Below are 23,910 nucleotides of genomic sequence, written 5' to 3' on the forward strand. Positions count from 1 at the left end.
CGAGTGGTACTCGAATACTGAAAGTAGCAGAGAGTGCACAGCAGCACAGGATATAAACACAATCTTGTTTACCCCAAATTGATGTGGTAACAAAACCATTTTTGCCACATAAAAAGCCTGCATAAACAATGAGTGACTCCCATAATGATATGCAAGCAATTATCTCTCATCCACACAAAAAAAAATTTTTTTGACAGGGGTGAAAAATTCTTTTGATTATTACCTTATAAGCGAAAGGTCTTTATTTCTGGGCTAAAGCAGTAACCACCTTGAAACAAAAACTAGGGGCTAGAGTAAAACGTGCTTTTCTACAGAACTCTAGTTAGGTTAAAAGCTAGAACATGGTAAAAACAAAACAAAATGGTAAATGTCTTCACAGTCACAAGAATAAGGTACCACAATGTCAGTTTATAACCTAAATCTCTTCGCTTTGGATTGTGGTAGTGGGGTGCTAACAACCGACTGTGGTTACCCAGGAAGATACCAAGTCATCATTGAGAGTGCATTTACCCTTAGTCTTTAAACTGAAACTGAAAAAGGAGTTGCCAATAAATACGTCAGATGGCGATAGTTTCGCGGGAGATGTGAAGTCATCAGAACTTAGCGACCGATAACCTATGGCACCGTAACGAACAAGCAATGTTCAAGCAATCAAGACATTGCTTTGGAGTTTAATGCTAACCTACTGCAATAGAAAAATTAATACAAATGTCACTTAACCTACTCAACCCAATGAACAAAGCTAGGCTTGTTCCAGGATTTATTATTTTAAGTGCAGAGCACTTTAGGGGCTTGCCTTATTGTCGTAGCTCGCTGTAACATGTAACGCATAACGCTCGACCGACAAAACCAGCTGGCGCAGCGATATAACGGATCCAAGTAGAGCCTCGTGTACCGTCGTAGCAACGTCCCACAGAGGCTTCGAAAACAAAGCGGTTTACACAGTCATAACTGTTCAAAACTCATTAACCTCTGGCGCTTGTCATACATCGCCCCATTATTTAGCGCAAAGAAAACTGCAGGTATATTTGAGGCAAACTATACGTAATTAACCGGCAGCACTTGCGTTCATTTAGCTATGAACATTCATTGGGTTGGTTTTTATGATAGTAAGCGAGAAAAAGTGGAAGTGCAAGAAAAAATGCTGCGTTTCAAACTGAGCAGTAAGGTGCCGGCGGCGCTGGCACGTGCAGGATAAAAAGCCAGCACAAAAAGAACAGAACCCCTGCTGGTGCTGTTTCAGGCGGGGGGGACTGCGAAGGCGGGAAATTTGAATTGCATTGGACAATCATCAAGAGAGGACTGAGACAGGGCAGTGAAGAGCGTGATGGGTTGTAGCAGTGAGCGGATAACAGCGCTACAGCCCATTATGGCGAATCACTGCTCTGCACTTCCGACGACAGCTTTCATGTTGGGTGGAACAGCTTTAATTTTTTTTAAAAAGGCTGTGGTCAAGCTGACAGGGAAACCTAGAGATATTACAGCACTCGAGAAGAACTCCCCTTGCGGCTATAGCACTGACCACTAGGAATTGGTGAGTATATCACGCCGGTAAAGAGATTTTTTTTTAATGACTCAACTTTTCTCCAATATACTGTTGGTCCTTTAAAACTTCATCGTCATCATCAGCAACGACCTACTCAGGTCCATTGCAGGGTAAGGCCTCTTCCATTGACGTCCAACCATTCCTGCCCTGTGCTGCTCGAGTCCACTGCTGGGGACCGAATTTCCCTATTTCATCCCTCCATAGAGTTATTGGCCTTTCCCTTCTTCTAGACCCATCTCTTGGCATCCACTCTGTTACCCTAATTGTCCACCGGTAGTAGGTTCATCTCACTGCATGGCCAGCCCAAGTCCATTTCTTTTTCTTTACTTGAACTATGATGTCCTCTACTTGAGTTTGTTCCCTGATCCAGGAAGCTCATTTCCTGTCCCTGAGTGTTACTTCTATCATTATTCGTTCTATGGCCCGTTGAGCCAATCTAAGTTTCCTTTCCAGTTGTTCAGCCGCATAGACGACAGCCTGGATTCCCAACAACCCAGAGAGCAGGCTGGGTTTAGGAAAGGGTACTCAACCATGGATAACATACATGTCGTCAACCAAGTGATAGAAAAATCCGCAGAATACACTAAACCCCTTTACATGGCATTTATAGACTATGAGAAAGCGTTTGACTCGGTACACAACGCAGCCGTGCTGACCTACATAAGACTTCTAGACAATATATACAAGGGATGTACAGGCAGGATAACAATTCACGAGCAAAGTTATAAATTCTTGATTTGAAAGGGAATAAGACAGGGAGATACCATCTTGCCAAGACTGTTCACAGCATGTCTGGAGGGGCTATTCAGAAAGCTTGACTGGGAAAACAACGGATTAAGGATAAATGGGCAATACTTGAGGTTTTCAGACAACATAGCCTTGCTGAGTGAGACTGCAGAACACCCGCAAAAAATGCTTGGGGCTTTGAAACTTAGTTCAATAAATTCAGCAACAGCATCAACCTAGTCTGTAATGCTTTCCTGCAATGTCGGTCAACACTTGCCAATAACTTATAAAGATAACCGAGCACCTCTCAAACATCCGGGAGCTGTTCCAGTTCCAAATTTTTACACCTGGGATGATGACATGTGCAATTTGTGCAATTTAGACATGTGCTATGCTGGCTGAGACTTGTTAACTACTGGCTTCTGAGCTGCAATCCTTCACAGGACCACCTAATCCATAACCGTTACGTTGAATTCAAGATTCAATACTAAATTTATGTTTCTCAAATAATGGACAGCAGGCTGCATCTATCGCTAAAGGAATAGTATAAAACCAATGCGTGATGCAAGCGATTGACATACAGGGCGTGAACTTTGCTTTACTTAACAATTGTAAAGAAAGTCAGTCAACTTAACGTTCCATGGAATGAAGGATGGTAAAGATAATGCTCAGGGACAAGAAACGAGCACCTCGGATCAAGGAACAAACTCGGGCGGAAGACGTCGTGGTCCAAATTAAGGTAAAGAAATGGACTTGGTCTTGGCATGTAGTGCAATAAACTGGCAACCAGTGGACCACCAGTGTAACGGTGGCTACCAAGAGAAGGGACTAAAAGTAGGAGAAAGCCACTTGCTCGATAAAGGGATGATGATGATGATGTGTCGATATTATTGGCGCAAGGCCGACTAAGGGCACAGAGCGCCAAAGGGAAGTTATTTCATGAGAGTGAAACTCGATAAAGGGACAAATTACGAAGTTTCTGGGGCACAGAATCGACTCGAGCACTGCAATGCAGGAGTTGTTGGAGATCTAGGGGAGAGGCCTTCGCCTTGCAGGGGCTTAGATAGGCTGATGACGATGATGACGACATACTTAAACAGATGATAGGCTTCTCCACAGTCAGTCCAACAAACTGAACTTCAGCAAAGCCCCCAATCTTAAAGGACGGACAACCGATTTTTGTCGCGTATATGTTCTATGTTCTCTAACTCATATGAAAGCCAGCGTTTTATATAGCCCGGTAACCACAAGCAATTTATAAACAAATTGATGGAAATAATTTTAATTTGGCAGCAAACTTCCTGAAAGGGTGGCGGTTCGTAGTGTCGAAACTTGACACTATGTCACGTGACCTGCAAACCTAGCAGCTACTGTAACTGCTGAAACGTTTATTCACTCATCGAAAACCTTTTTAACACAAGTATTTGCATAAGTTTAAATTGTATATGTATTTTTAAACATTATTTTGAAAATTTTTAAGACCCGCCGCCCGCCGCTGCTGGGTTGCTCTCAGTGTGGCTAACTGAGCCTCCATGCCCAGAATCAACAGCAGCGTTCAGTAAACAGACCCAGTGAAGGAGATTTGACGATTCTGCCTTAGTCAGGGGCGTTCGTTCTGCCAAAATATTCGATTTCAGTTTCTAAATATGCCAACTGTAGCTTAAAAAAATAATAATAATAAATAAAAAAAAAAAGACACGCCCGGGGAGAATCGAACTACCGACCTCCACAACATGAAGCCAGATTCCACCTATCCTTCATCCCAACAGATGGCGCCTTCGCGCAAAATAGACTGGTGAATTAAAAAAGCACGTAAAAAAATAAAGACCGTGATTCACACTTTTTTTAGCTGGGGACGAGTTTTGAAATATCGCTTTTAATTTCGCATACAGACAAAAGTATGTTGCAGCACTATTGTATGTCATGGTTGCCAGCATTATTTTTGGGAGGACACATACGGCTCGTAGATCTAAAAATTTCTATTTAAAAAAGTTCTAGGGCGTTATCAGCAAAACCGTTTCTCGTTAAGGTGCTTTAATTAAGCGATGACCTTTTATTTGGAATAGAGAATATATACTCAACAAAAATCGGTTCTCTGTCCCTTTAATTCCCACTGCCACTGTTCTTTTCAGAGTGGCCTGCTTTGAAGGGAACACCGTAATGCATAGTGTGTGCTGTGCCGACTACCTACTTCCTGTGCTTAAGTATTAAAGGGACACTGAAGTGAATTTGTCAAGCTCCCGTTTTTGCTTGCACTGCGTAGACTGGCTCAAATTAGCACACTTTTCATCGTTTATCCGGTTGACAAATCGGTAATTATTTTACAAAGCGCGAAAGAAGAAAAACTACCATGCGCGGTTTGCGGCGGCCGCACCAACTAAGGCTGTGACGTTGGGAGGAGGGGGCACCGTGATTGGACGATGCCCAAGGTTAGCAATCAAACAAGTTTCGGTTTCGGTTCTGTAAAACATAACCAATGGCGTTGTTGAATGGGCATTCTCAATATCTCAGTAATCATCGCACCGCGCTTCTGCCATGTTGTCGGCTGTAAAATGCACAAGATAAGCCTCCCAGGACGGCTTGGAATCGTAGCATTCACTAGCCGAGGCCTACGCAGTGCATGAACGCCCTCCGCGTCCCCGCAGACGCGCAAATGCCATGCGTTTTTCCCCTATATTTGGAGCTTGCCTCCCTCATGCCTGTATCGTAAAAAGCGTGTTCGCACTAGGCCAAGGGTCTGTTGATTCTGGCCTGTGCCCACTGCCCGCAAGCAGTCGGTGCTTATGGCAACAGCACGCCAACGAGAACTCGCTAGCGCGCCAGTGCCAGCCTGCGTACGTTCTGTGAATTAGTTCGTGCAGCAATGAACGTTGCGGCCCAAAAAAAAAAGGTGAACGCAGTATAGAAAACATCGGCGGAAAACAAAAAAGTTAACTTATAAAAAAAAAAAAAAAAAGCACGTACCCGCGGGGATTCGAACTTGTGACTTGCAAAACACTTGCGCTGACATACCTAGCGCTCCAAACAACTCGGCCACGGGCGACCGTGGCCGACCTTGGAAATATAAGATATATAATGTATAACCAGTTTACACTTTTATTTAGTTTTAGCATTCCGAGCAGCTTAGGTGACTATTTGTTGTTTTGAGTTCGTGCAGTAAGCATCCCCCAAGTTTTCACAATATCTCACGTCTAGCAATTGCATTTCTTAGACGGAAAAGCGTTCGCAGATGCGTAGTCGTGCTGCTGGCCGCTGTGCTTGTTCGCCCAGCGCAAAAAAGTGCTTCCCGCACCCTAGTTGTACGCTGTACGGTAAAAATATCAGTTGATTTTGTTTCCTTAGTACGTATATTGACTTCGCTGACTCTTCTCCCGCCTTCAAGAGGCCTTATATTTTCCTACTGGCGTACTAGTCAGCGAAGCGGCGCATGTGCGCTTGTGCAGCGCTTTTGTGAAGCGACCTTGACTTGGAGCTAGATACAGTGTACAAACTAACCAAGTAAAGAAAGGCACATTCTTCCATTCACAAACGTGTCCTGGCTTCGTTTCAACTGAGCGAACGAATTGCGACGACTCGTTGGCGGCCGGCGGACGAAACGCTGGGCCGACTGACTCTGTCTGAAGGCCGGGGAGCCGTGCAGTAGCGCAGCCGATTGCGGGCTCGGCTCCTCCCGACGTCACACGAAAACGCCACAGAAAATGGGCGAGCGTAAAGAGAGGAGGACAGCATTTTCGAATTAATTTTTCTACTAAATAAAATCGCGTAAACGCGCCCAGAGTGGTCGAAACATGGCCTGGGGACTCCGGACTACAATTTGCGCTAGTAATCCCGCAATGTTTACATATCACTTCAGTGTCCCTTTAATGCATAGGCGCATAGAAAGCCACAAGCCACACATCACACACCTGCTTCACCACCAGAGGCACTCACTATGCCTGCAAGTATTCTGTGGCTGCTTTAAACAATGTATCGTTCTGTACACGGAATAATTGAAACTAACCCAATCTTTTTGCAAGATTTAGCATGTGACAGTCGGTTGTCATGAGTAAGCTTGAGTAACAATACTGCTACACGTTTGACTGTGCAAGGTGAAAACAAATTTTAATTTCGTTAAAAGCAACAACGATTACCTTGTTCACAGAGTAGAACATCAATGTTGGGCGGAATTTTCAAGGAACGGTTTGCAATGTGCTTCAGCAACGTTGTTTTGCCATGGCTGAAAAATAAAAGAGGATAATTGATTGATTGATTGATTATGAGGTTCAATGAGCCGATGCTACAAAGGCAATAAATAAGACGCCCTTGTGTAGGACTCCGGATTAATTTTGACAACCTGGGGGGTTTTCATCGACACACGGGCGTTTTTGCTTTTCGCCTCCATCTGAAAAGCAGCCGCCGTGGCCGGGAATCGAACCCGCGTCAGTAAAGGAGGATAAGAACGACAATAATGGCGGAACAGACAACAACGCTTTGAAGCAGACAAAACAAGGGCTCACCCATTTGGCCCCACAAGGCCATAACGCCTGCCGGCAGTGATTGTGAGGCTGGCATTTACAAAAAGGTCTTTGCCCCTTGCAGAGATCGAAAAGTTGTCAACCTATTGGAAACAAACAACAATACCACCAAGGAAACAAAATTAGTCAATGCACTTGCCATGAAAGGGTTTAAGGTGTCAAAAGTTATTACTCAAGACAAGTTCAAATATGCAGCAGCTATGCACACAAAAATGAAGGCCCTGAATACATGCTTATGAACACTAACTAAAGCTTATCCACACTGGGTGATGAATTATCTCCATCTCCCTTCTTGCCCACTATTTCGGTCTGAGCCCCACACATCTTTTGTCTGTGCCTTCCTTTCTTGGCGTGCTGCTTCAGTCTTGGCCAAAAAACTAACTGGCCTAGACTAGTTGGAGATTTGGGTGTTGTATTTTCAATGCCCCACGTCAATCGTGATTGCTGTCTGCTGGAAAAAATGTTGAGCCGAGTACAAAAGCGTTCACATGGCCACCATTTATAGGGCCTCTAAAGGCTGAACAACTTTTTGCTGTAACTGAAAGATCACGTGTTTTGTTGACCTCTTGGCTTTTGTTGTTCCCCTGACTAATTATGTCTTGTTTGCTGAGGAATAAATAATTTGAACTGTTATTTCTTTCCCAGTTTCTCGCGAAGTTAAATTGCACATTACAAAGCACCCAGAGTGAGCTGGGGGCCTATTCTCAACTTAGCTCGATCATCGCCACTGTCCTGAAAGCCTGTTCTGATTGGATTTCCCTCTCATCACAAAGATTGAAAGTCAATCAGAAGGGGTCTTTCTGACAAGACACCATCTTCGCATGGCGGCGTTCTATATCGGACGATTCTGAAGCCCCACTCCTGTTTCCCGTCCATGGCCGAGTGTTCCCAGAAGATGCTGCCTGGCAGCAGGTGTAGGAAGCATGTGCACTAGACAAACGGGGCGGCAAGTAGGTATGGTAGGCTCTCACATTCACCCTTTGTGCATCTTTTGGCTGCGCTTGTACGCAAAGCGAGACACTTCGATGAACTCAGCATTGAAACAAAGCCTGCGCTGAGTAATCATATTTTATGTCTGGTATCTGAACTTTGTGTCTTTCAATAAGCACACAAGTTAAATTTCCCACATACCTTTCTTTTACATCCGCATGTTCCTGGTGCCTCAGTGTTCTGTTTCAGAAAAAACGCTTAGGCCAGCTCCCTTAATCCTGCGCTACACCATTCCAAGTTCGTAATGTCCCAAACCGATGTGCAGGAAAGTGAATGGAGGGGGTTATACCTGATTTCATGCTTCTGGCTTTTATTGCGTTAATAAGCAACTACTAAGGCTGAAAGTGGTCTATCTGTATTCCCGACTATTTGTTTTTCCTACATCAAAGAGATTTTGTGTTCATCCACAACCAATGGCGTCTCAATGTTTGTGTGGCACCTGCGACGCACGTTTGAGAGGATAACTACTTCCAATATGGCCGTGCCCGCTTGCCGACCACTGCTGCGTCATCCAGCGCCAACGAGGTTGCAGAGAACCAAAAGCTCTGCATGCGATTTGAGTTACGAATGTGCTGTAGTGCATCAAGAAGCCGCTTATCATCGTCTGTCCCGTGTGTGTCTTGCCACGTCTTGAGCATAGTTGTCGAAATAGGTGCACTAAAAATTGAATGCACTTGTATAGCCACTCGTTGGAGTTTCGTATGGGGCAGTCAGTGTTCCACGTCACTGTGTGGTGTACATAGGGGAAGATTATTGGCTTCAGGAAGATTATCAGAAATTAAAATGTTTCCACAAGAGCTTGACATGGCTGCAAGGGAACTACATGTTCAACCGAATATTTTCTTTATGTATGCTATTTCAAAAGCCTCATCAGTAATAAAAATATCTTCAAGGCAGCCTGCTGCATTTCAGTGTAAAGCTGAAAGTTTAATGTAGCATAACTTTGAATTGGAAGAATGCATTGGTAGGTCACTATTGATTTTTTCAATAAAAGCTCACAATAGTAATTTTTAAGGTGGCTGCTAGTGGTTCAGGGTGTTTTTTTATCAATTTTCACTGCCAGTCAGGGTTCTCTGCCTTATCCTTCCACTGCAAACTGTGTGGCGGTGATATGAAACTAAGAAAACGGCGGCAGCTGTTTTATTGCATCGCCGGTAAACACCTCAGGAATCGTCACCTGGATTGAAAGCATGACGTCGTAGTGTCAATCAAACCAACTGATGTAGAGCGTCTTGCCACTCGCGCGTCTCGTGAAGTAGCAATGATTAGACTTGTAATGTTTGACGTCCCGCAATTCTCTGCTTGTGCCATACGGTGGTGTCGTCTTGTTTAAATGGAATAAAATAACGCTAGTTTCTTCGCACCTACAGGCAATTTCGCAAAGCAGGACACCCCATGCGGCATTGCGACCTCCTCCGTTAGTGTGCGTCATCGCGATTAGTGTTTGCAGGGCGTCACTACGTTCGAAACGGTCGCACAGAACACTACGTTGTCCATTGATATCGTGACTGATTTCTGAAAGGCACCGATAAATTTTCGCCGCTGGTTTCCTTTTCACCCTGGGCTTATACAGTCCGTGCACTGTATCCAACCATTGCGGCGACGAACCACCCCGTTCTTCCACCCAGCGTTTACGACGCTTGATTCGACGGTGATGATGGCTGTGGAAGATATTGTATCGACTACATTTCTTGACGATGAGTGTACACACAAAGGGTGTACACCAAATATAACAGACGACCATTATCTTTCTCCAAGCAGACGACGGCTAAGCGACGTGCAGCGATCGCAATTAGAACTATTCAGACCCAAAAATCGCATGCGCGTTGTTTATGTGTTTATTTCGGTCGTCTAACAGTAAAACAATCACAGAGAGCCTTGAGTTAAATATAAAATACACCGGAAATAGTTTGTACCAAGAATAACCTTTGTTTGAATAAGTAATTTTTTTTCTGCAGAGCAAATTTTCAATGAGGACGATTTTTCTTTTTCCTTTGAAAATCATTCACTCTTGGGAATGAAACAGATATAAACGACTTTATAATCAAATGGTTATACTGTCAGCCACTTATGTTAGTAATCATGGGTACAAACATCTGCCATATAACGAACTATTTTTGCAACCGCAGAGGGTCAGGTAGCGGCCACGCAACGTTTGTGGGCAAAGCTCCTGTTACGCTCTTACTGTGTCATCAACTATCCCAATATAGGCCAACTTGCTTTCACCTGTCAATGTGCTGTTAAAGTGATAAGTTGGGCGATTTGATACTTAAACTCCAGGAAACAATGCTGGTGTGCGTCTTAGTCTTTCGATGTGGGCCAGTAGTTACGCCACCTGTGTCACATGGTTAGGAGTTCAAGCTGGAGAAAACAGAAGCATCGCATCTCTTCTGGAAGCAGCAACCCTTCGATGCCAGTGGTCCCATGAAATGCTCTCATTGTGCATTTTGTCTTAGCACTAAATAGAAACCATACCATCTGCCTCCGTCAGTTCCTCCACACTATACCTGCCCGGGAAGCTGAGTGGGCAACTTGACAGAATGCTTGCAGCAGAACTGCCCAAGAAAATAGCGTCACAAAATAGACACTGCAAATTGCATTTAGGTGCAGAAACATGTTCATTACCTTTATGTCAATGGCATTTTCAAGTTGCACCTGCTGCGCTGCTGATTTGTCAGCTTGGGACACCGTAAACTGACTTCCTTCAGACGACGTCTTTCCCTTGTTGAGGCTCTCTAGTTGTTTCTGGTACTCAGACTAAAAAAAAAAAAAGGTAACTCATAATACGTAAAATGCAAAAGCACACTATGCCCACAGGAGAAAGCAATGGTACCTGTTTCTTCATCAGTTTCTTCTCTTTGTGCGATATCTTCTTGGTAGCTGCTCCCTCTGGAATGTCAACAACCAGAAATGTCAAAGTTCACAAAATAATACTTGTGGCTCTGGCAATAAAATTTCGCAACTATGTTCTATGGATTTTCTTTTTGTGTGTCGGATAGCAAGGTACTAATAACACATCTTTCTTTGTACAAGTTCTCTTTGAACCTTATTGCTTGCTGCCTCCCTGCTGATATCTTGCCTAATTATAAACTGATTAATAAAAATGCAAGAAGGGCGCAAACCACCAGCTCTGAATTTTGGGATGTGCAGCTGTTAATGCGCAAGTTAGTGATGACTGTGCACTGATGCAATGATTTAGTTCACGCTTTAGTTCCGGAAATGAAATTTCAATGACCTTTACCGGCACTTAACATAAGAAACATATTCATGCTCCCAAGGTAGCTCAAATAGCAGTAAGAAATAAACCAGCATCCCAAAATGAGGTCCCTCTCAATCACTGTGAGAGCAGAACTGTAGGCAAGTATTTAACAATATGGTAAATCATTTAAAAAAAATGATGTCTTGTCTAAGAATTCCTCCATATGTCCGCGAACTACACTGGTAATCAAAAGTTGGGAGTTGTGATAAGGACAACGGAACATCACGCCCAGAAGCACCATCGCGTACCAGCCATGTGAATACGATATTTGCAAAGACGACAAGAGCTCTCCACATCATCCAGCCCAATAAACTTGACACAAATAAGGGAGTAACCTTAACGCTAAGACAACCACCTGGTTTCCTACTCTAACAGTGCGATGGCGCAGATCGCCTAAAGCAATGTTTTTCACTCGACCATGCCTGAGCATACGATGTACGCGGAAATGTGATAGCAATACAAGTATGGCAAAAATATGTCAGGTCGGACCCCGCATACCTTTGATGGCGTCATCACCTCTACTTTTGCCGTCTTTTTCAGATCCCTCGCTATCTTCGGCGTCATCATCACTACCAAGGGTCTGAAACTTGTTCTGGTTGCGACGAACGGGTTTAGAGTCCTCGTAGCCTTCACCGTCAGAGCCTTCGTCGTCACTTAGATCGAGGTCTTGCAGCTTCTTGTCAACATCGCCTTCAGAGTTGCCCTTTCCGGCTTTATCTTTCTTGACAACCTTTGCTTTAGACTTCTTCGGCGGCATCGTCAGGGGCTGTCAAGCTAGGCGCGATTAAACTTTCTGTTAGAAACCTAGTGATAAGTGCTCCCAATGCTAAAATTTAAATTTTTGTCGCCCCAACCTCGGCTCGCCGACGAACCACTGCTGCCGCCAGCTCGAGCCAGCACGTTTTTGCGCGGAGCCTTCCAGTGTCGTTGGAGCGAGACGTTTTCACCGCCTAAATTGGCGGCGTAGTTATGAATTCTACCCTACTGTTTTCAATAAAGTGAGCAAACAAGTGCAATAGTAACAACCAAACTCGCATTATTTTTAATTCTTATAGTATTATAAGGTATTTTATTGTGGTTGTGATTTTGCAAACGATGTTTTTTTTTTTTTTGCCCATGATTAGCAGACTATCCCAAACGTGTGAAAACGGGTCTAAAACTGCGAGTTCCCGGTCTCTTTAATGCATGTTTTAACTACGCCGCGCTCATCCTTGCCACAGAGGAATGTACTGGGCAACGTTTATAGCATAGAGTTAATACCGGGTTAATACTACTGTTTAATAGATGGTACTTGAGCCTAAACATGTGGCGGCGCCACTGAGCTTTGGTGGTTGATTGTAGCAGACGACAGGGCTGACGCGTTTCCTGCGCTCGGCCTGAGCATGTCTCCGGCGGCCTAGAATGAATGTACATATCGAATATTGCCTGTTCCTAAAAAAATGCTGCGCTGCGAGTGAAGCTAATGCTTTAAACACCCCAGACCATCAATGCTAAACGGTGAGAGAGAGAGAGAGAGAGAGAGAGAGAGAGAGAGAGAGAGAGAGAGAGAGAACTTCAATGAATACTGAAGAGGTTAGCCCCACAAACGGCGGTGCTGGCTACTTCAGATGAGGCTGAACATCGGTGAAAAAAAAAAAAAAAAAGAAAAGGGGAAGAAGTGCGCAGCAACAATGAATAAGAGAAAGAAGAAAATAAAATCAGTTCGGAACGTAGAAAAAATTTACAGCACTAGGAGAAGAAATCTGAGGATTTCAAGGTTAAAGAACAGCGATTAATCCCGTGTCAGAAGTTAAAGGGACACTGAAGTGATTTGTAAACAATGCGGGATTACGAGCGCAAACTGTAGTCCGGAGTCCCTGGGCCCTGTTTCGACCACTCTGTGCGCGTTTACGCGAATTTATTCAGTAGAAAAATCAATTCGAAAATGCGGTCTTACGCTCGCCCATTTTCTGTGGCGTTTTCGTGTGACGTCAGGAGGAGAGGAGCTGACAATTGGCTGCGCTACTGCACGGCTCGCCGACCTTCCGCGACCGAGTCAGTCGGCCCACCGTTTAGTCCGCCGGCCGCCAACGGGTCGTCGCAATTCGCTCGATCAGTTGAAACTAAGCCACAACACGTTTGGGAATGGAAGAATGCGCCTTTATTTACTTCGTTAGTTTGTACACTGTGTCTAGCTCCAAGTCAAGGTCGCTTCACACAAGCGCTGCACAAGCGCACATGCGACGCTTCGCTGACTGGTACGCCAGTAGGAAAATATAAGGCCTCTTGAAGGGGGAGAAGAGTGAGCGAAGTCAATATAGGTACTAAGGAAATAAAATCAACTGATATTTTTACCGTACAGCGTAAAACTAGGGTGCGGGAAGCACTTTTTTGCACTGGGCGAACAAGCAGAGCGGTCAGCAGCACTACGCATCGGCGAACGCTTTCCCGTCTACGAGATGCAATTGCTAGACGTGAGCTATTGTGGAAACTCGGGGGACGCTTATTGCACGAGCGCAATACAACAAATAGTCACCTAAGCTGCTTGAAATACTAAAACTAAATAAAAGTGTAAACTGGTTATACATCATATACATTATCTTTTCCATCGCCGCCAGCGGCCCTCTGTGGCCTAGTCGTCTGGGGTGCTAGGTATGTCATCGCAATTGTTTTGCCAGTCACAAGTTCGAATCGCCGCGGGTACACGCTTCTTTTTTTATGAGTTAACTTTGTTGTTTTTCGCCGATGTTTTCTATACTGAGTTCACCTTTTTTTGCGCCGCAACGTTCATTGCTCCACGAACTAGTCCACAGAACTCGCGCAGGCTGGCACTACCGCGCTAGCGAGTTCTCGTTGGCGTGCTGTTGCCATAAGCACCGACTGCTTGCGGGCAGTGGGCACAGGCCAGAATCAACAGACCCTTGGCCTGGTGCGAACACGCTTTTTACGATACAGGCATGAGCGAGGCAAGCTCCAAATATGGGGGAAAAGCGCATGCATTTGAGCGTCTGCGGGGACGCGGAGGGCGTTCATGCACTGCGTAGGCCTCAGATAGTGAATGCTACGATTCCAAGCCGTCCTGGGAGGCTTATCTTATGCATTTTACAGCCGACAACATGGCAGAAGCGCGGTACTACGATAACTGGGATATTGAGAATGCCCATCCAACGACGCCATCGAATGTCAAACATGTTGTTTTACTGACCGAAACCGAAACCGAAACTTGTTTGATTGCTAACCTTGGGCATCGTCCAATCACGGCGCCCCCTCCTCTCAACGACAAAGCTTAGTTTGTGCGGCCGCCGCAAACCGCGCATGGTAGTTTTTCTTCTTTCGCGCTTTGTAAAATAATTACCGATTTGTCAACCGGATAAACGATGAAAAGTGTGCTAATTTGAGCCAGTCTACACAGTGCAAGCAAAAACGGGAGCTTGACAAGTTCACTTCAGTATCCCTTTAAGAGAGCCTTTGTCCCTCGCGCCGCGTCAGCGTGATTTTGCCATGGACCAAGAAAGTGATGCAGCTCTAGAGAGTTTCCTCGTAGCAGTCGCACTAGAGTTCTTTCAGCTGTTTCGCTTTGAGTTGTATGCTGCGGGCAGTAACACAAGACATGCCGTATGTCTTCTCTCACAGAGCACAATGGCGAGTCCGCCCAGCCTATCTTAAAAAGAAAACTATACCAGTGAAGGCAACGTTCAGGCGTAGTCGGTGAAGGACACCCTCAGTTTGCTTTCGAAGACCTCGCGGAAACTGGAAATTGCACCGAGGGTCAATCGCGTGCAGAGGCAAGGGTATCCTAAGAGGGTCCTGCCAAGCTGATGACTGCAGTTTCCATCCAAGCGCATTCACGGCCGTACTTCCGTCTTGTCTTGAATATGGGATTCCATTAGACACAAGCAGATTTTGCGCCTCTTTCAGTGCTGCGTCAGAGACGACGTTCCCCTTTATGCCGGAATGACCTGGCAGCCATTGAAGCGAGATGCGGTGCCCGTCTCGTAGCCCAGGTGTGTGCAATGCGTGTAGCTCACGCAGAAGTTGGCTGCAGCGGTGGGATGGCTTCATCAGTACTTGCAAGGCAGGCCGCGAGTCGGTAAAAATCACCCATTGTCGAGCGGGACAATTGGTGATCTGAAAGAACTAGTGCCGCCCTAATAGCAGTTAACTCAGTGAAGGTGGACGACGTCTTGTGACTGAGTTTCTCTTTCATAGTTAGTCCCACCGACGGAATTCACACTCCAATGGCTGACGATTCAGACTTCACGGATCCGTCTGTATATACCTGAACGTGGCCAAGATAACGCGAACTGATATGCTCCAGCCTGTAGTATCGCAAGGCTGGCTCAGGCAGAGATGATTTCTTGCCTATGCCTGGTATGGTGAGGCATATATCCCGTGGTGCAACTTTCCATGGCGGAAAGGCAGACTAGCTTGGGCGTTCGAAGTTGGCCTGTAGGAGGCTCCGTACATGAGGGGACACGGGTACTAGAGGATGGTCAGCACACCGGGTTACGTGACGGAGGCTGGTGCGAAGGAACTCTTGAGCTTGAGTGTCTGGGCGTACATACACCTTGCTTCGCAGAGAGTTCCATTCGTGGATGTGCACCTTGGAAGGCACAGGCAGATGCGCAGAACTTTAGCCTGTGCACACTCTAGCACTCTGAAGTTTCAAACCAATCAGCGCTGGGAGGCTGTACCGCAGAAGGCCAAGAAATAGTGCCTTATAAAGTTGCAATAGTGAAGACACTGAGCAGCCCTATGTTTTTCCTGTCAGCATCCGTAAAATGGGCATAAATGAGTGCAGGCCGTCTCTAAGGTTACGGATAGGGGGGGCCCAAGATAGTGAGCGATCTAATGTAACTCCGAGAAATTTATGGTTGTGAACGTACGGTATTTCTGTGTCATTTATGAGCAGAGGATAGCGGGATACATCCCGCCTCGTAAAGGCAACCGCGGGACACTTTTCGGGTGAAATCAGCAAGCCACAGGTGCTAAGGTACTTTTGAATTGCAAGAATAGCTTTCTGCAGCTTTGATCGTATACTTCTCCGGTTTTTGCCAGAAGCCCAGACACAAATGTCATCAGCATAGAGAGATGTGTTGACACCTTGGGGTAGCACTTTCGTGATGCGGATGAGACAGATGCTAAACAGCACAGTTAGGACTCCGCCTTGAGGGACGCCCTGTGTAATCTCATGCCGCCTTGTGTCGCCTTCATTGGTGCTCATATAGACATAGCGCTTATGCAAGTACAGTAATACCTCGTTAACTCGAAGTAGTAAAAAACGGGAAATATTTCGAGATAAGCGGATGTTCGAGATAAGCAAAGTTGCGTGAATTGCCATGAAATATCGAGTTCTTTGCACAAAAGGCGCTACTACTTAGCAGCTCTTAAACACCAGCTTTCAATCTTGCTTTTCATAAAGGTTTTAAAGAGAAAAACAACATACAGGATACGTTCGCGGGCTGGGTTTTGTAGCACTGCAATTTTACTTAGCAGAAAAGAACTGCGTAACGCTGGTCTGCTTTGCGGCCGCACTCAGGCCTATAGTAAGAAATCCTCTAGCTGCTACACGGAGTTGACGCATTGCATTAGCCGATCTTCCCCGCCGCTGCACTCAACCTTATTTCGCAGCAAGCGCAGCAAATTCTCCGTTTCGGCATATGTCGGCATCTCTCAAGGAGGTTCGTCATCATCGCCCCCGTCTTCGCCGTCCTTTTGCGGCTATTTCAACGATTTCGGCGTCTGTAAGTTCTCCTGTCACGCGCACATCCTGCGGTACCTCTGCGCATGTCTCTACCGTCACATGACGCAACACGAAGTCGATATGCCTCTAGGCTCAGACTTCACGAAAACATCGGCTTTGTGATAGTCGCGGCTCAACGTGAAAGAAATCGAGGGGCTTATGCGCGGAAGCATCGTGCGAATCTTGTGAAACGGTACGCGGCGGCGAAATTTTCGTTCCCCTCTTTCAAGATTTCGAGATATCCGCAGTTTGACCCAAAAATACTTCGAAATAAAGGGCACCAAATACATAGGACGTATAGGAAATGGTTCGGTGCCGCGGAAAATTTCGACTTAGCCGATTTTTCGAGATATCCGAGTTCGACTTAACGAGGTATTACTGTAGTTACAGAGCCAAGTGTGCATCCGCCCTCGTAGCCCTGCAAATTCGAATAGCTTCACGAGAAACGCTATCGAAAGCCGCCTTGATGTCTAGGAACACAGCTACTGTGATCTTTTTTACAACCTTTTGCCGATGAATGTCTCTCACCAAAGCAATGACGTTGTCGATGCTGCTTCTTCCTTCTCTGAACCCTGACATCTCTGGGGGATACACTTCTCTGTCCTCAAGGTCCCAGATGAGTCGCTGCAGCACCATTTTCTCAATTGCCTTCCCCATGCAGCTTAGTAAAACAATAGGGCGGTAAGAGTTGATGTCGGTTGGCAGTTTTCCTCCGCTACTAGGCGACCAACTTTCCAGCTTGCTTCCACGCGGCCTGTCTCCCACGACTTGTTGTAGAAGGTAAGCAGTTGCCGGAGGGCGTTACAGCCGAGATGTCGCAAAGCTGAGTATGTAACGCCATCGGCGCCTGCGAAGAAGGCAGGTTAACGGACGCTAACGCTGTGATTACCTCGTGCACAGTGAATAATTCATCTATGAGCGTAGCATTCGTAGTGGACAGCCAATCGGTCGGGACCTCTGAAATCACTGCATAGCTCCGGGGAGCTACCTTGGCGCAAAATTCGTCATCTACGTCCAGTTCACTGACGCCACGCTGGAGAGCTATTGATGAGAACGGATGAGCTTGACTCGGTGTTGCTCTCAGGCTGCGGAAAACTTGCCAAATGCGAGTCAGCGATTTGCGGGGATCAAGCTTGGAACAAAATTCTTTCCAACGCTGTCTTGCAGTCTTATTCAAGTACTTCTGAATGCGCTTCTGGGCATGTCTTGAAGCTCGAATGTCATCTGGTGACAGCGTTTTTATCGCACGACGCTCTGCTCTCCTGCGAATCGCGCGAAGGCATTCATACTCTCCGTCCACTGGTGCCGACGCCTGCACCCAGCTCCGTCGTGTTGACTGTGGCTGGGCCCTGGCAATAGCTTCCGCCAGCTTTTCGTTCGTAGACAATGCGTCAGCATTATCCTCCAGCATGTCTCCGAAGGTCGTCCAGTTTACAGTCGACAGTAGCCGCTTGATGGTACCGCCGCGAACTCCAGCAATCATGGTGTACGTTGGGACGTGGTCGCTGCCGAAGCTTTCAATGTCTGGATACCAGGATACGACAGGCAGCAGAGAAGCGGACACCATAGTCACATCCAATACGCTTGAAACCCTGCCCCGAAAGATCGTGGGACCACCACTGTTGAGCACTGCTATAGTCCTGCTTGGCTGGCCACATCGAGCAGAGTGTTCCCCCTTGGTGTCGTCTTAACACTGCCCCAATCTGGATGGTGCCCGTTGAAATCCCCCGTAAGCAAGTGCGGCGGCGGCGTAGAGTCCAAGAGGGCTTGAAGACGCTTAACGTTGAACTTTGCCTTAGGTGCAATGTATCCTATGATTACAGTGAAAGCCACCTGATTGTGCTTCACCGTTGCCGCGACATACTTATTCGAGTCATCTGGCTCCACATTATGCACTAGAAAAGTTAAGTCATTACGAATTGCAAGGAACACTCTGCTGTTTCCTTTGCTCGTCAAAGACCGATACAGAGAGTATCCCGAAAGACGGACATCCCGACGCAGTCTGGATTCTGAAATGGCGACGACTGGGAACCTATGCTTATTGATGAGTTGCCTAAAGTCAGACAACTGAGATGATAGTCAGGAGGCATTCCACTGGAACACTGTTGCCTGATTCCGAAGAGTTTGCATCGGTACCGTCATAGCAGTCCCAATAGAAGTTACAGCCAGCTTCGAAGGAAGGGTGTGTCAAGTAAAGTAAGAATAGCACGAGTCACAGGAGACGTGAAAGGTGCTAGAACTGATCGTACGGTGTCAATGAGGCAGAGTATTGATGAACCAGAGTTCGTAGATGGTTGCACGCTCTGCCGGCTCATGCGGTCTTGGCTGGAACGTGTCCAGGCGTGCTGCCGTGGGGCAGCAGGAGCGGTGGGAGGGGTTGGAGCTTGCGGAACTTGATCAGGCGTCTGCGGTGGTAGCGGCGGGAACTCAGAGAAGTCAAAATCGGTGTTCTAACTTTGCCTCTCTTCTGTTGTTGTTTTGGTGTCGCGACGTGTGGAGCGTTTCTTCGATGAAACGTCGGACAAAAGTTAAAGTCAGCCTCATGAGTCCTGCCACGGTTTGGACAGTGCTTCTCAGTTGAAGTACAGGCCTTCAGCTCATGGTCGTCTCCACAGCGGGGGCAGCGCAACTTGCGCTTGCACGTTCCAGCGATATGACATAGAAGCTGACATCGCGTACACTGCACCGGTTTTTCTTCGTAGTCGTACACCTGGTGTCGAGTGTATCCCAGGATGACATATTCAGGTCTCGGGTCAGTGGTGAAAATAATCTGTATAACCTCTGATTTCCCTATGCGTCGCGCCAATCATGCTGGTGTTCTCTGCCGCACGCTCTCAAGTATTTCAATGTCAGTGATGCCCTGTGTTACCCCCCTGATAACTCCAACAGCGCAGCTTGCTGGGCGAGGTTCAAAGGCACTCACGGGAATGTCCCCGATCGCTGTTATTTGCAGGAGGCGTTCAGTAGCATCGGCATTCCATGTGTCTATATCCATGAGGGTGAGCCTGTAATTTGGTCGCAGCTGCAGCACCCCGTCCGGTGCCTTGCCTTCCAGGCTTTCTTTCAGCGACAGTGGATTAAAGCGAGTAATAATTTTTTTTAATCCAGCGGCTTTAAGATCACAGTGAGCCCATGCTTTGGGGCACTTGGAGCTGCGTTGCTTGCCGCGACAGACAGATATCTTTTAGATCCTCGACGTCGTTTGGGAGGCACAACAAGTTGAAACTTCTCCTCGTTGGGGGGGAGTGCGCCGTCTTTAGAGTACTCATAGGTCATGGTGGTCGAAGACTCGGAAGAGATTGAACTGATGTCGTGATCCATACCTTCAGTGGTGATGTCGGCGCGTGTGGCCGCAATCGCATCCTGTGGTGCAATCCCCGTAGAGAGCAAAGTTGCAGGAGGTTGGAGAGGCACACTCTGTGGAGCATTAGAAGTTGACGGTAGGCCTAGCGCTCCAGGGGCAGCTGCAGCCATCGAGCCAAGATGTGTAGCGGGCGGATTGGGAAGCCCCGGAGGCCATGCGGAGCCCGCGGGCAGCATCGCGAACATTGAAGAACACTGTTCTAACCACGTTGCCGGTGTAAAGACTTGAGTTCACACAAAATAATCCAGAAAGTGCAGAGCGGGCCGAGCACCACTTGACTGAGGCTCGGCCGTGCACATTATCACTTCTTTTGCAGCCATTTTCTCTCAGATACGGAGAATGGGCTGTGAAATATTGGTTCCACCTCGAAAACTGGCGTGCGCGAGCCAGACGTCAGCTGTGTACGGCCGCTAGGGTGCAACCGTCCGTGTGTTCGCAGCGGTGAAAGAAAAAAGTTTTGACCATTAGAATATCGAGCAGCTGGAGTGTAACTTTACCTTAAAATGTGTGAATATAAGGCATGGTTATCGGCCGGTCATGCGAGTTAGTTTGCTTTTCTGTGTATGAGGCGTATTTTTGAAGGCGCTTAGGACTTGAAATAATGCATACACTTAGCTCAAAGAATATGTGGGAACATGTTCCCGCATATATTTTAGATGCGACGCATCTCTTTAACTCGCCTTGTCCCGCGTTGTCGCGGCGTAGTCCGCATCCCTCCCCCATTCTCCTCGCCGCTGCAGCTGCGTGCTCCGCCGCTCTCACCGCAGCGCCATCTGTGCGTCAGCGCGGTCAGCGCGCAGCTTGCGCTCGGCTGCGCTCGCTCCCGTCGCCGTGCCAGCTGTGCGTAAGCGCGCAGTTTGCGCTCGGTTAAAAAATTTACACCATCTTCCCGCGAGGGGAACCATGGCGTAGATGCGACGCATCGGGGGTGAACATGCTGCGTAAATAGGATACACAACAACAGCAACCCACACGCTGACATCGCTAACATAACGGAAACGAAACGGCAACCCCCGATGCGTCGCATCTACCCCATGGTTCCCCTCGCGGGAAGATGGTGTAAATTTTTTTCGAGCTACGTGTTACAGCCCGATCGTGTTGGGTGACGAGCGGGCTAAAAACGTCGCAAAAATAAATATAAAAATATTTGGAACATACATACATCCCTCTTAAAAAGGTCGGCGCACTTACTAACAGAACACTAACCAGTTTTGACTACGAACCAGTATTGACTACGTACGTAGTTGCTTTTACTAACTGGTCAACAATGTGGATCTGCTGACTGCGCAGCGCGACATAGACACAGATTCATCACGCACACATTACACGTGGACAATCAACAAGTTAATTGAGCAAGAAAGCCAACGGGATGCACGAGGAGAGCGAGTATTTTACTTAGTTACCTTAAAAATACATTTGCTCTTCTTGCTTTTATAGCCAGCAGTGGAAAGCCCCCGAGAGAGTCGGTGGGCTGGTCATAAAAATAAAATATTTTAGCGATAATTTTATAATTATGCATTATAAGGGGAGCATATACAAGACAGCATGTGGATTTGCAAAAACTTTTTAATTGGGATTTGGTGTGGAAAAAGAGCTGTAGGTATTATGTTCAATAATTCATAGAATTTGTTACTTCAGTGAATGTTAGTATCAAACCAGCAGCAATTACTAAGTGCACGGTCTAGACTAGTAACGGTTCCACACTTAGTGGTAGGACCTACGTACCGTATTTGGGGGTAGTAAACTCCGTAAAAAGTTAGTAAATACAGCCGTTACTACCCTTTTACGAGCTTTTTTTGTTAAGGTTTCCCATGGTTGACCCAGACGGATGTGAAGTTACCTCGTCCATTTTTCTGGCACGGAACAGATACCTGAAGAGCGGCTTCTTGCAACAGCTAAAGCGCAGCGAGATCAGGCTACGGTTTGAAATTGATTCCTGAAACCAGTTTAATACGTGTGAATCCGCTACTGTCACTGTCTTGACATTTAATGAAGTGGTTCCCGCAGGCACGACGTACTCCTACGGACTGCTTTCCGCTTTGAGCCCTAGAGCGACGTGTTATCCTGGCGCCTTCTTGGGCCCTTCACGTATGAATAAGGAATTAAGAATCCAAGTGTCGCAAAAATATTTGTCGTTCTGTTTGTTTCGAGGATTACTGCGGCAGTTTTAGGACACGCCAGTTGCGCAATGGACTTTGGCATTTACCTTGTTAACATCGCTAGCAGCATATTGTGTCAGGCCGAAGAGTACCAACTTATAAAGGAACAAACAATTTTAACACGTATGTACGTTCGTTCCAGGTAGCCGCAGACGTGTGCAGAGGAATAGAACCACAGCGGCCGAATCCCAACATAAACCGCGTCAGCCGTGTCGTCTACTATACGATATATAACCACCAGCACGATGGCGGCCGACGGAGCTCAGTGGAGCCGCCACTCGGTCAAACTGAAGTTCAACGACTTGGACTCCCTACCACGCACAAAATGATCGTTGCCGCTGTCATCGCAGCTGATTGGTGAAACACTAGCCATTAACCATCATGACGCGTGGACAGTATAATAGCAACAACACCCATCGTCTTGGCCTTCGTCGACGCCGCATATTTCCAACTAAGCTATTTATTTATTTATTTATCACGATACCCACAGCACCAATGTTGGCATTACAGGGGGGGGGGGGGGGGGGAGATACAATAAAAAGAAAACACTGAGTACAGGTTTGTACAAAGCAAAATCGAACAGTAACAACCGAAATAACACAAACTGTTGTACAACGGCGAATAAAGACAGCATACAATTGAAATGAATCACCTCATCTGCAGGCATGCGGCGAAAGTTTCACTCGACGTTCAAGACAAAAGTCCGGTATAGACTTCGGAAAAAAGGACATTTTAAACAGATTTGTTCTGCATGAAATTTCTTTTACTTAGAGTGAATGATCCCTTCTGGAAGAGATGTAATCTGGATTTTGTAAGTAATTGTCGCGGTTTATTCCAGTTTTTGAGTGAAATATGCTCTCAAAAAGCGCCAGTCGGAGCATTTTTCTGCGGCCATGCAAAGATTGCATCCCAGAGAATTTTTTGCCCGGGACACACTAAAATTCCTGGAATAATCACTGCAAACAAAACGAACAGACAAATTTTGAATCCTTTCTATCCGCTCTGTATCTGTGACCGTCCAAGGGTCCCAGACTGTGCACGCGTATTCGAGAATAGGGCGGATGTAAGTCTTGTATAACAATGCCTTTGTGTCTAACGGAAAATGTTTGGTAATCATTTTAAGTGCGAATGCACTTTATAAGCGACCCCAAACCATCCACCGCCGGCGGCGTCGGCGGCGGCGGCGTCGGCGTCGGCGTCCGCAGTGCTCCACTATATTTAAAAAAGAAACAGCATCCGGCGCCAGGTTTCGATCCGAGGACTTTGCGGCCGCAGCGCGACGCTCTACCGACTAAGCCACGGACGCCACGCTGATATCAGTGTGAGTAACGCGCCTTATATCTTTAACGCATTCAAACTACGTCATCAGCGGCGTGCGTTGGCGACTCAGCGGCGTTATAGCGGCTTGATAACTGCGTGGTGTACACGTGATACTACAAACCCGATGGAAGAGATGGAAGAGGAGGCGGCGAGGCGGTGGACTGCGGGGGCCGAGCGCAAGCGCCGCAAGCGGGCCGACAACCGTGCATTCGCACTTTCACATTCTCCCCCTCGGGGAAATGCGGGGGAATTTTTTTGGTAATCATTCACGTTTGGTAAACGTAATCTACCATACAACTGTCGCAGTTGT

General features: G+C 46.7%; 1 protein-coding gene across 1 annotated transcript in view; it reads right to left on the bottom strand.

The window, feature by feature from the left end:
• Positions 1 to 11,957, bottom strand: part of LOC144152229 (ATP-binding cassette sub-family F member 1) — a 38,124-nt gene extending 26,167 nt beyond the window's left edge. The window contains exons 1-5 of the mRNA XM_077683469.1: positions 11,534 to 11,957; positions 10,610 to 10,665; positions 10,402 to 10,533; positions 6,769 to 6,869; positions 6,403 to 6,488 (exon numbers count right to left, since the gene is read on the bottom strand). Of these exons, the coding sequence (XP_077539595.1) occupies positions 6,403 to 6,488; positions 6,769 to 6,869; positions 10,402 to 10,533; positions 10,610 to 10,665; positions 11,534 to 11,792 (634 nt within the window). The 5' untranslated portion in view covers positions 11,793 to 11,957. The remainder of the gene's footprint in view (positions 1 to 6,402; positions 6,489 to 6,768; positions 6,870 to 10,401; positions 10,534 to 10,609; positions 10,666 to 11,533) is intronic.
• Between the last annotated feature and the right edge of the window lie 11,953 nt (positions 11,958 to 23,910).

This window comes from Haemaphysalis longicornis, unplaced genomic scaffold (assembly GCF_048455015.1).
Source record: "Haemaphysalis longicornis isolate Haplotype H1 unplaced genomic scaffold, Haemaphysalis longicornis Haplotype H1 scaffold_1, whole genome shotgun sequence".
In the NCBI taxonomy this organism is placed as follows: domain Eukaryota; kingdom Metazoa; phylum Arthropoda; class Arachnida; order Ixodida; family Ixodidae; genus Haemaphysalis; species Haemaphysalis longicornis.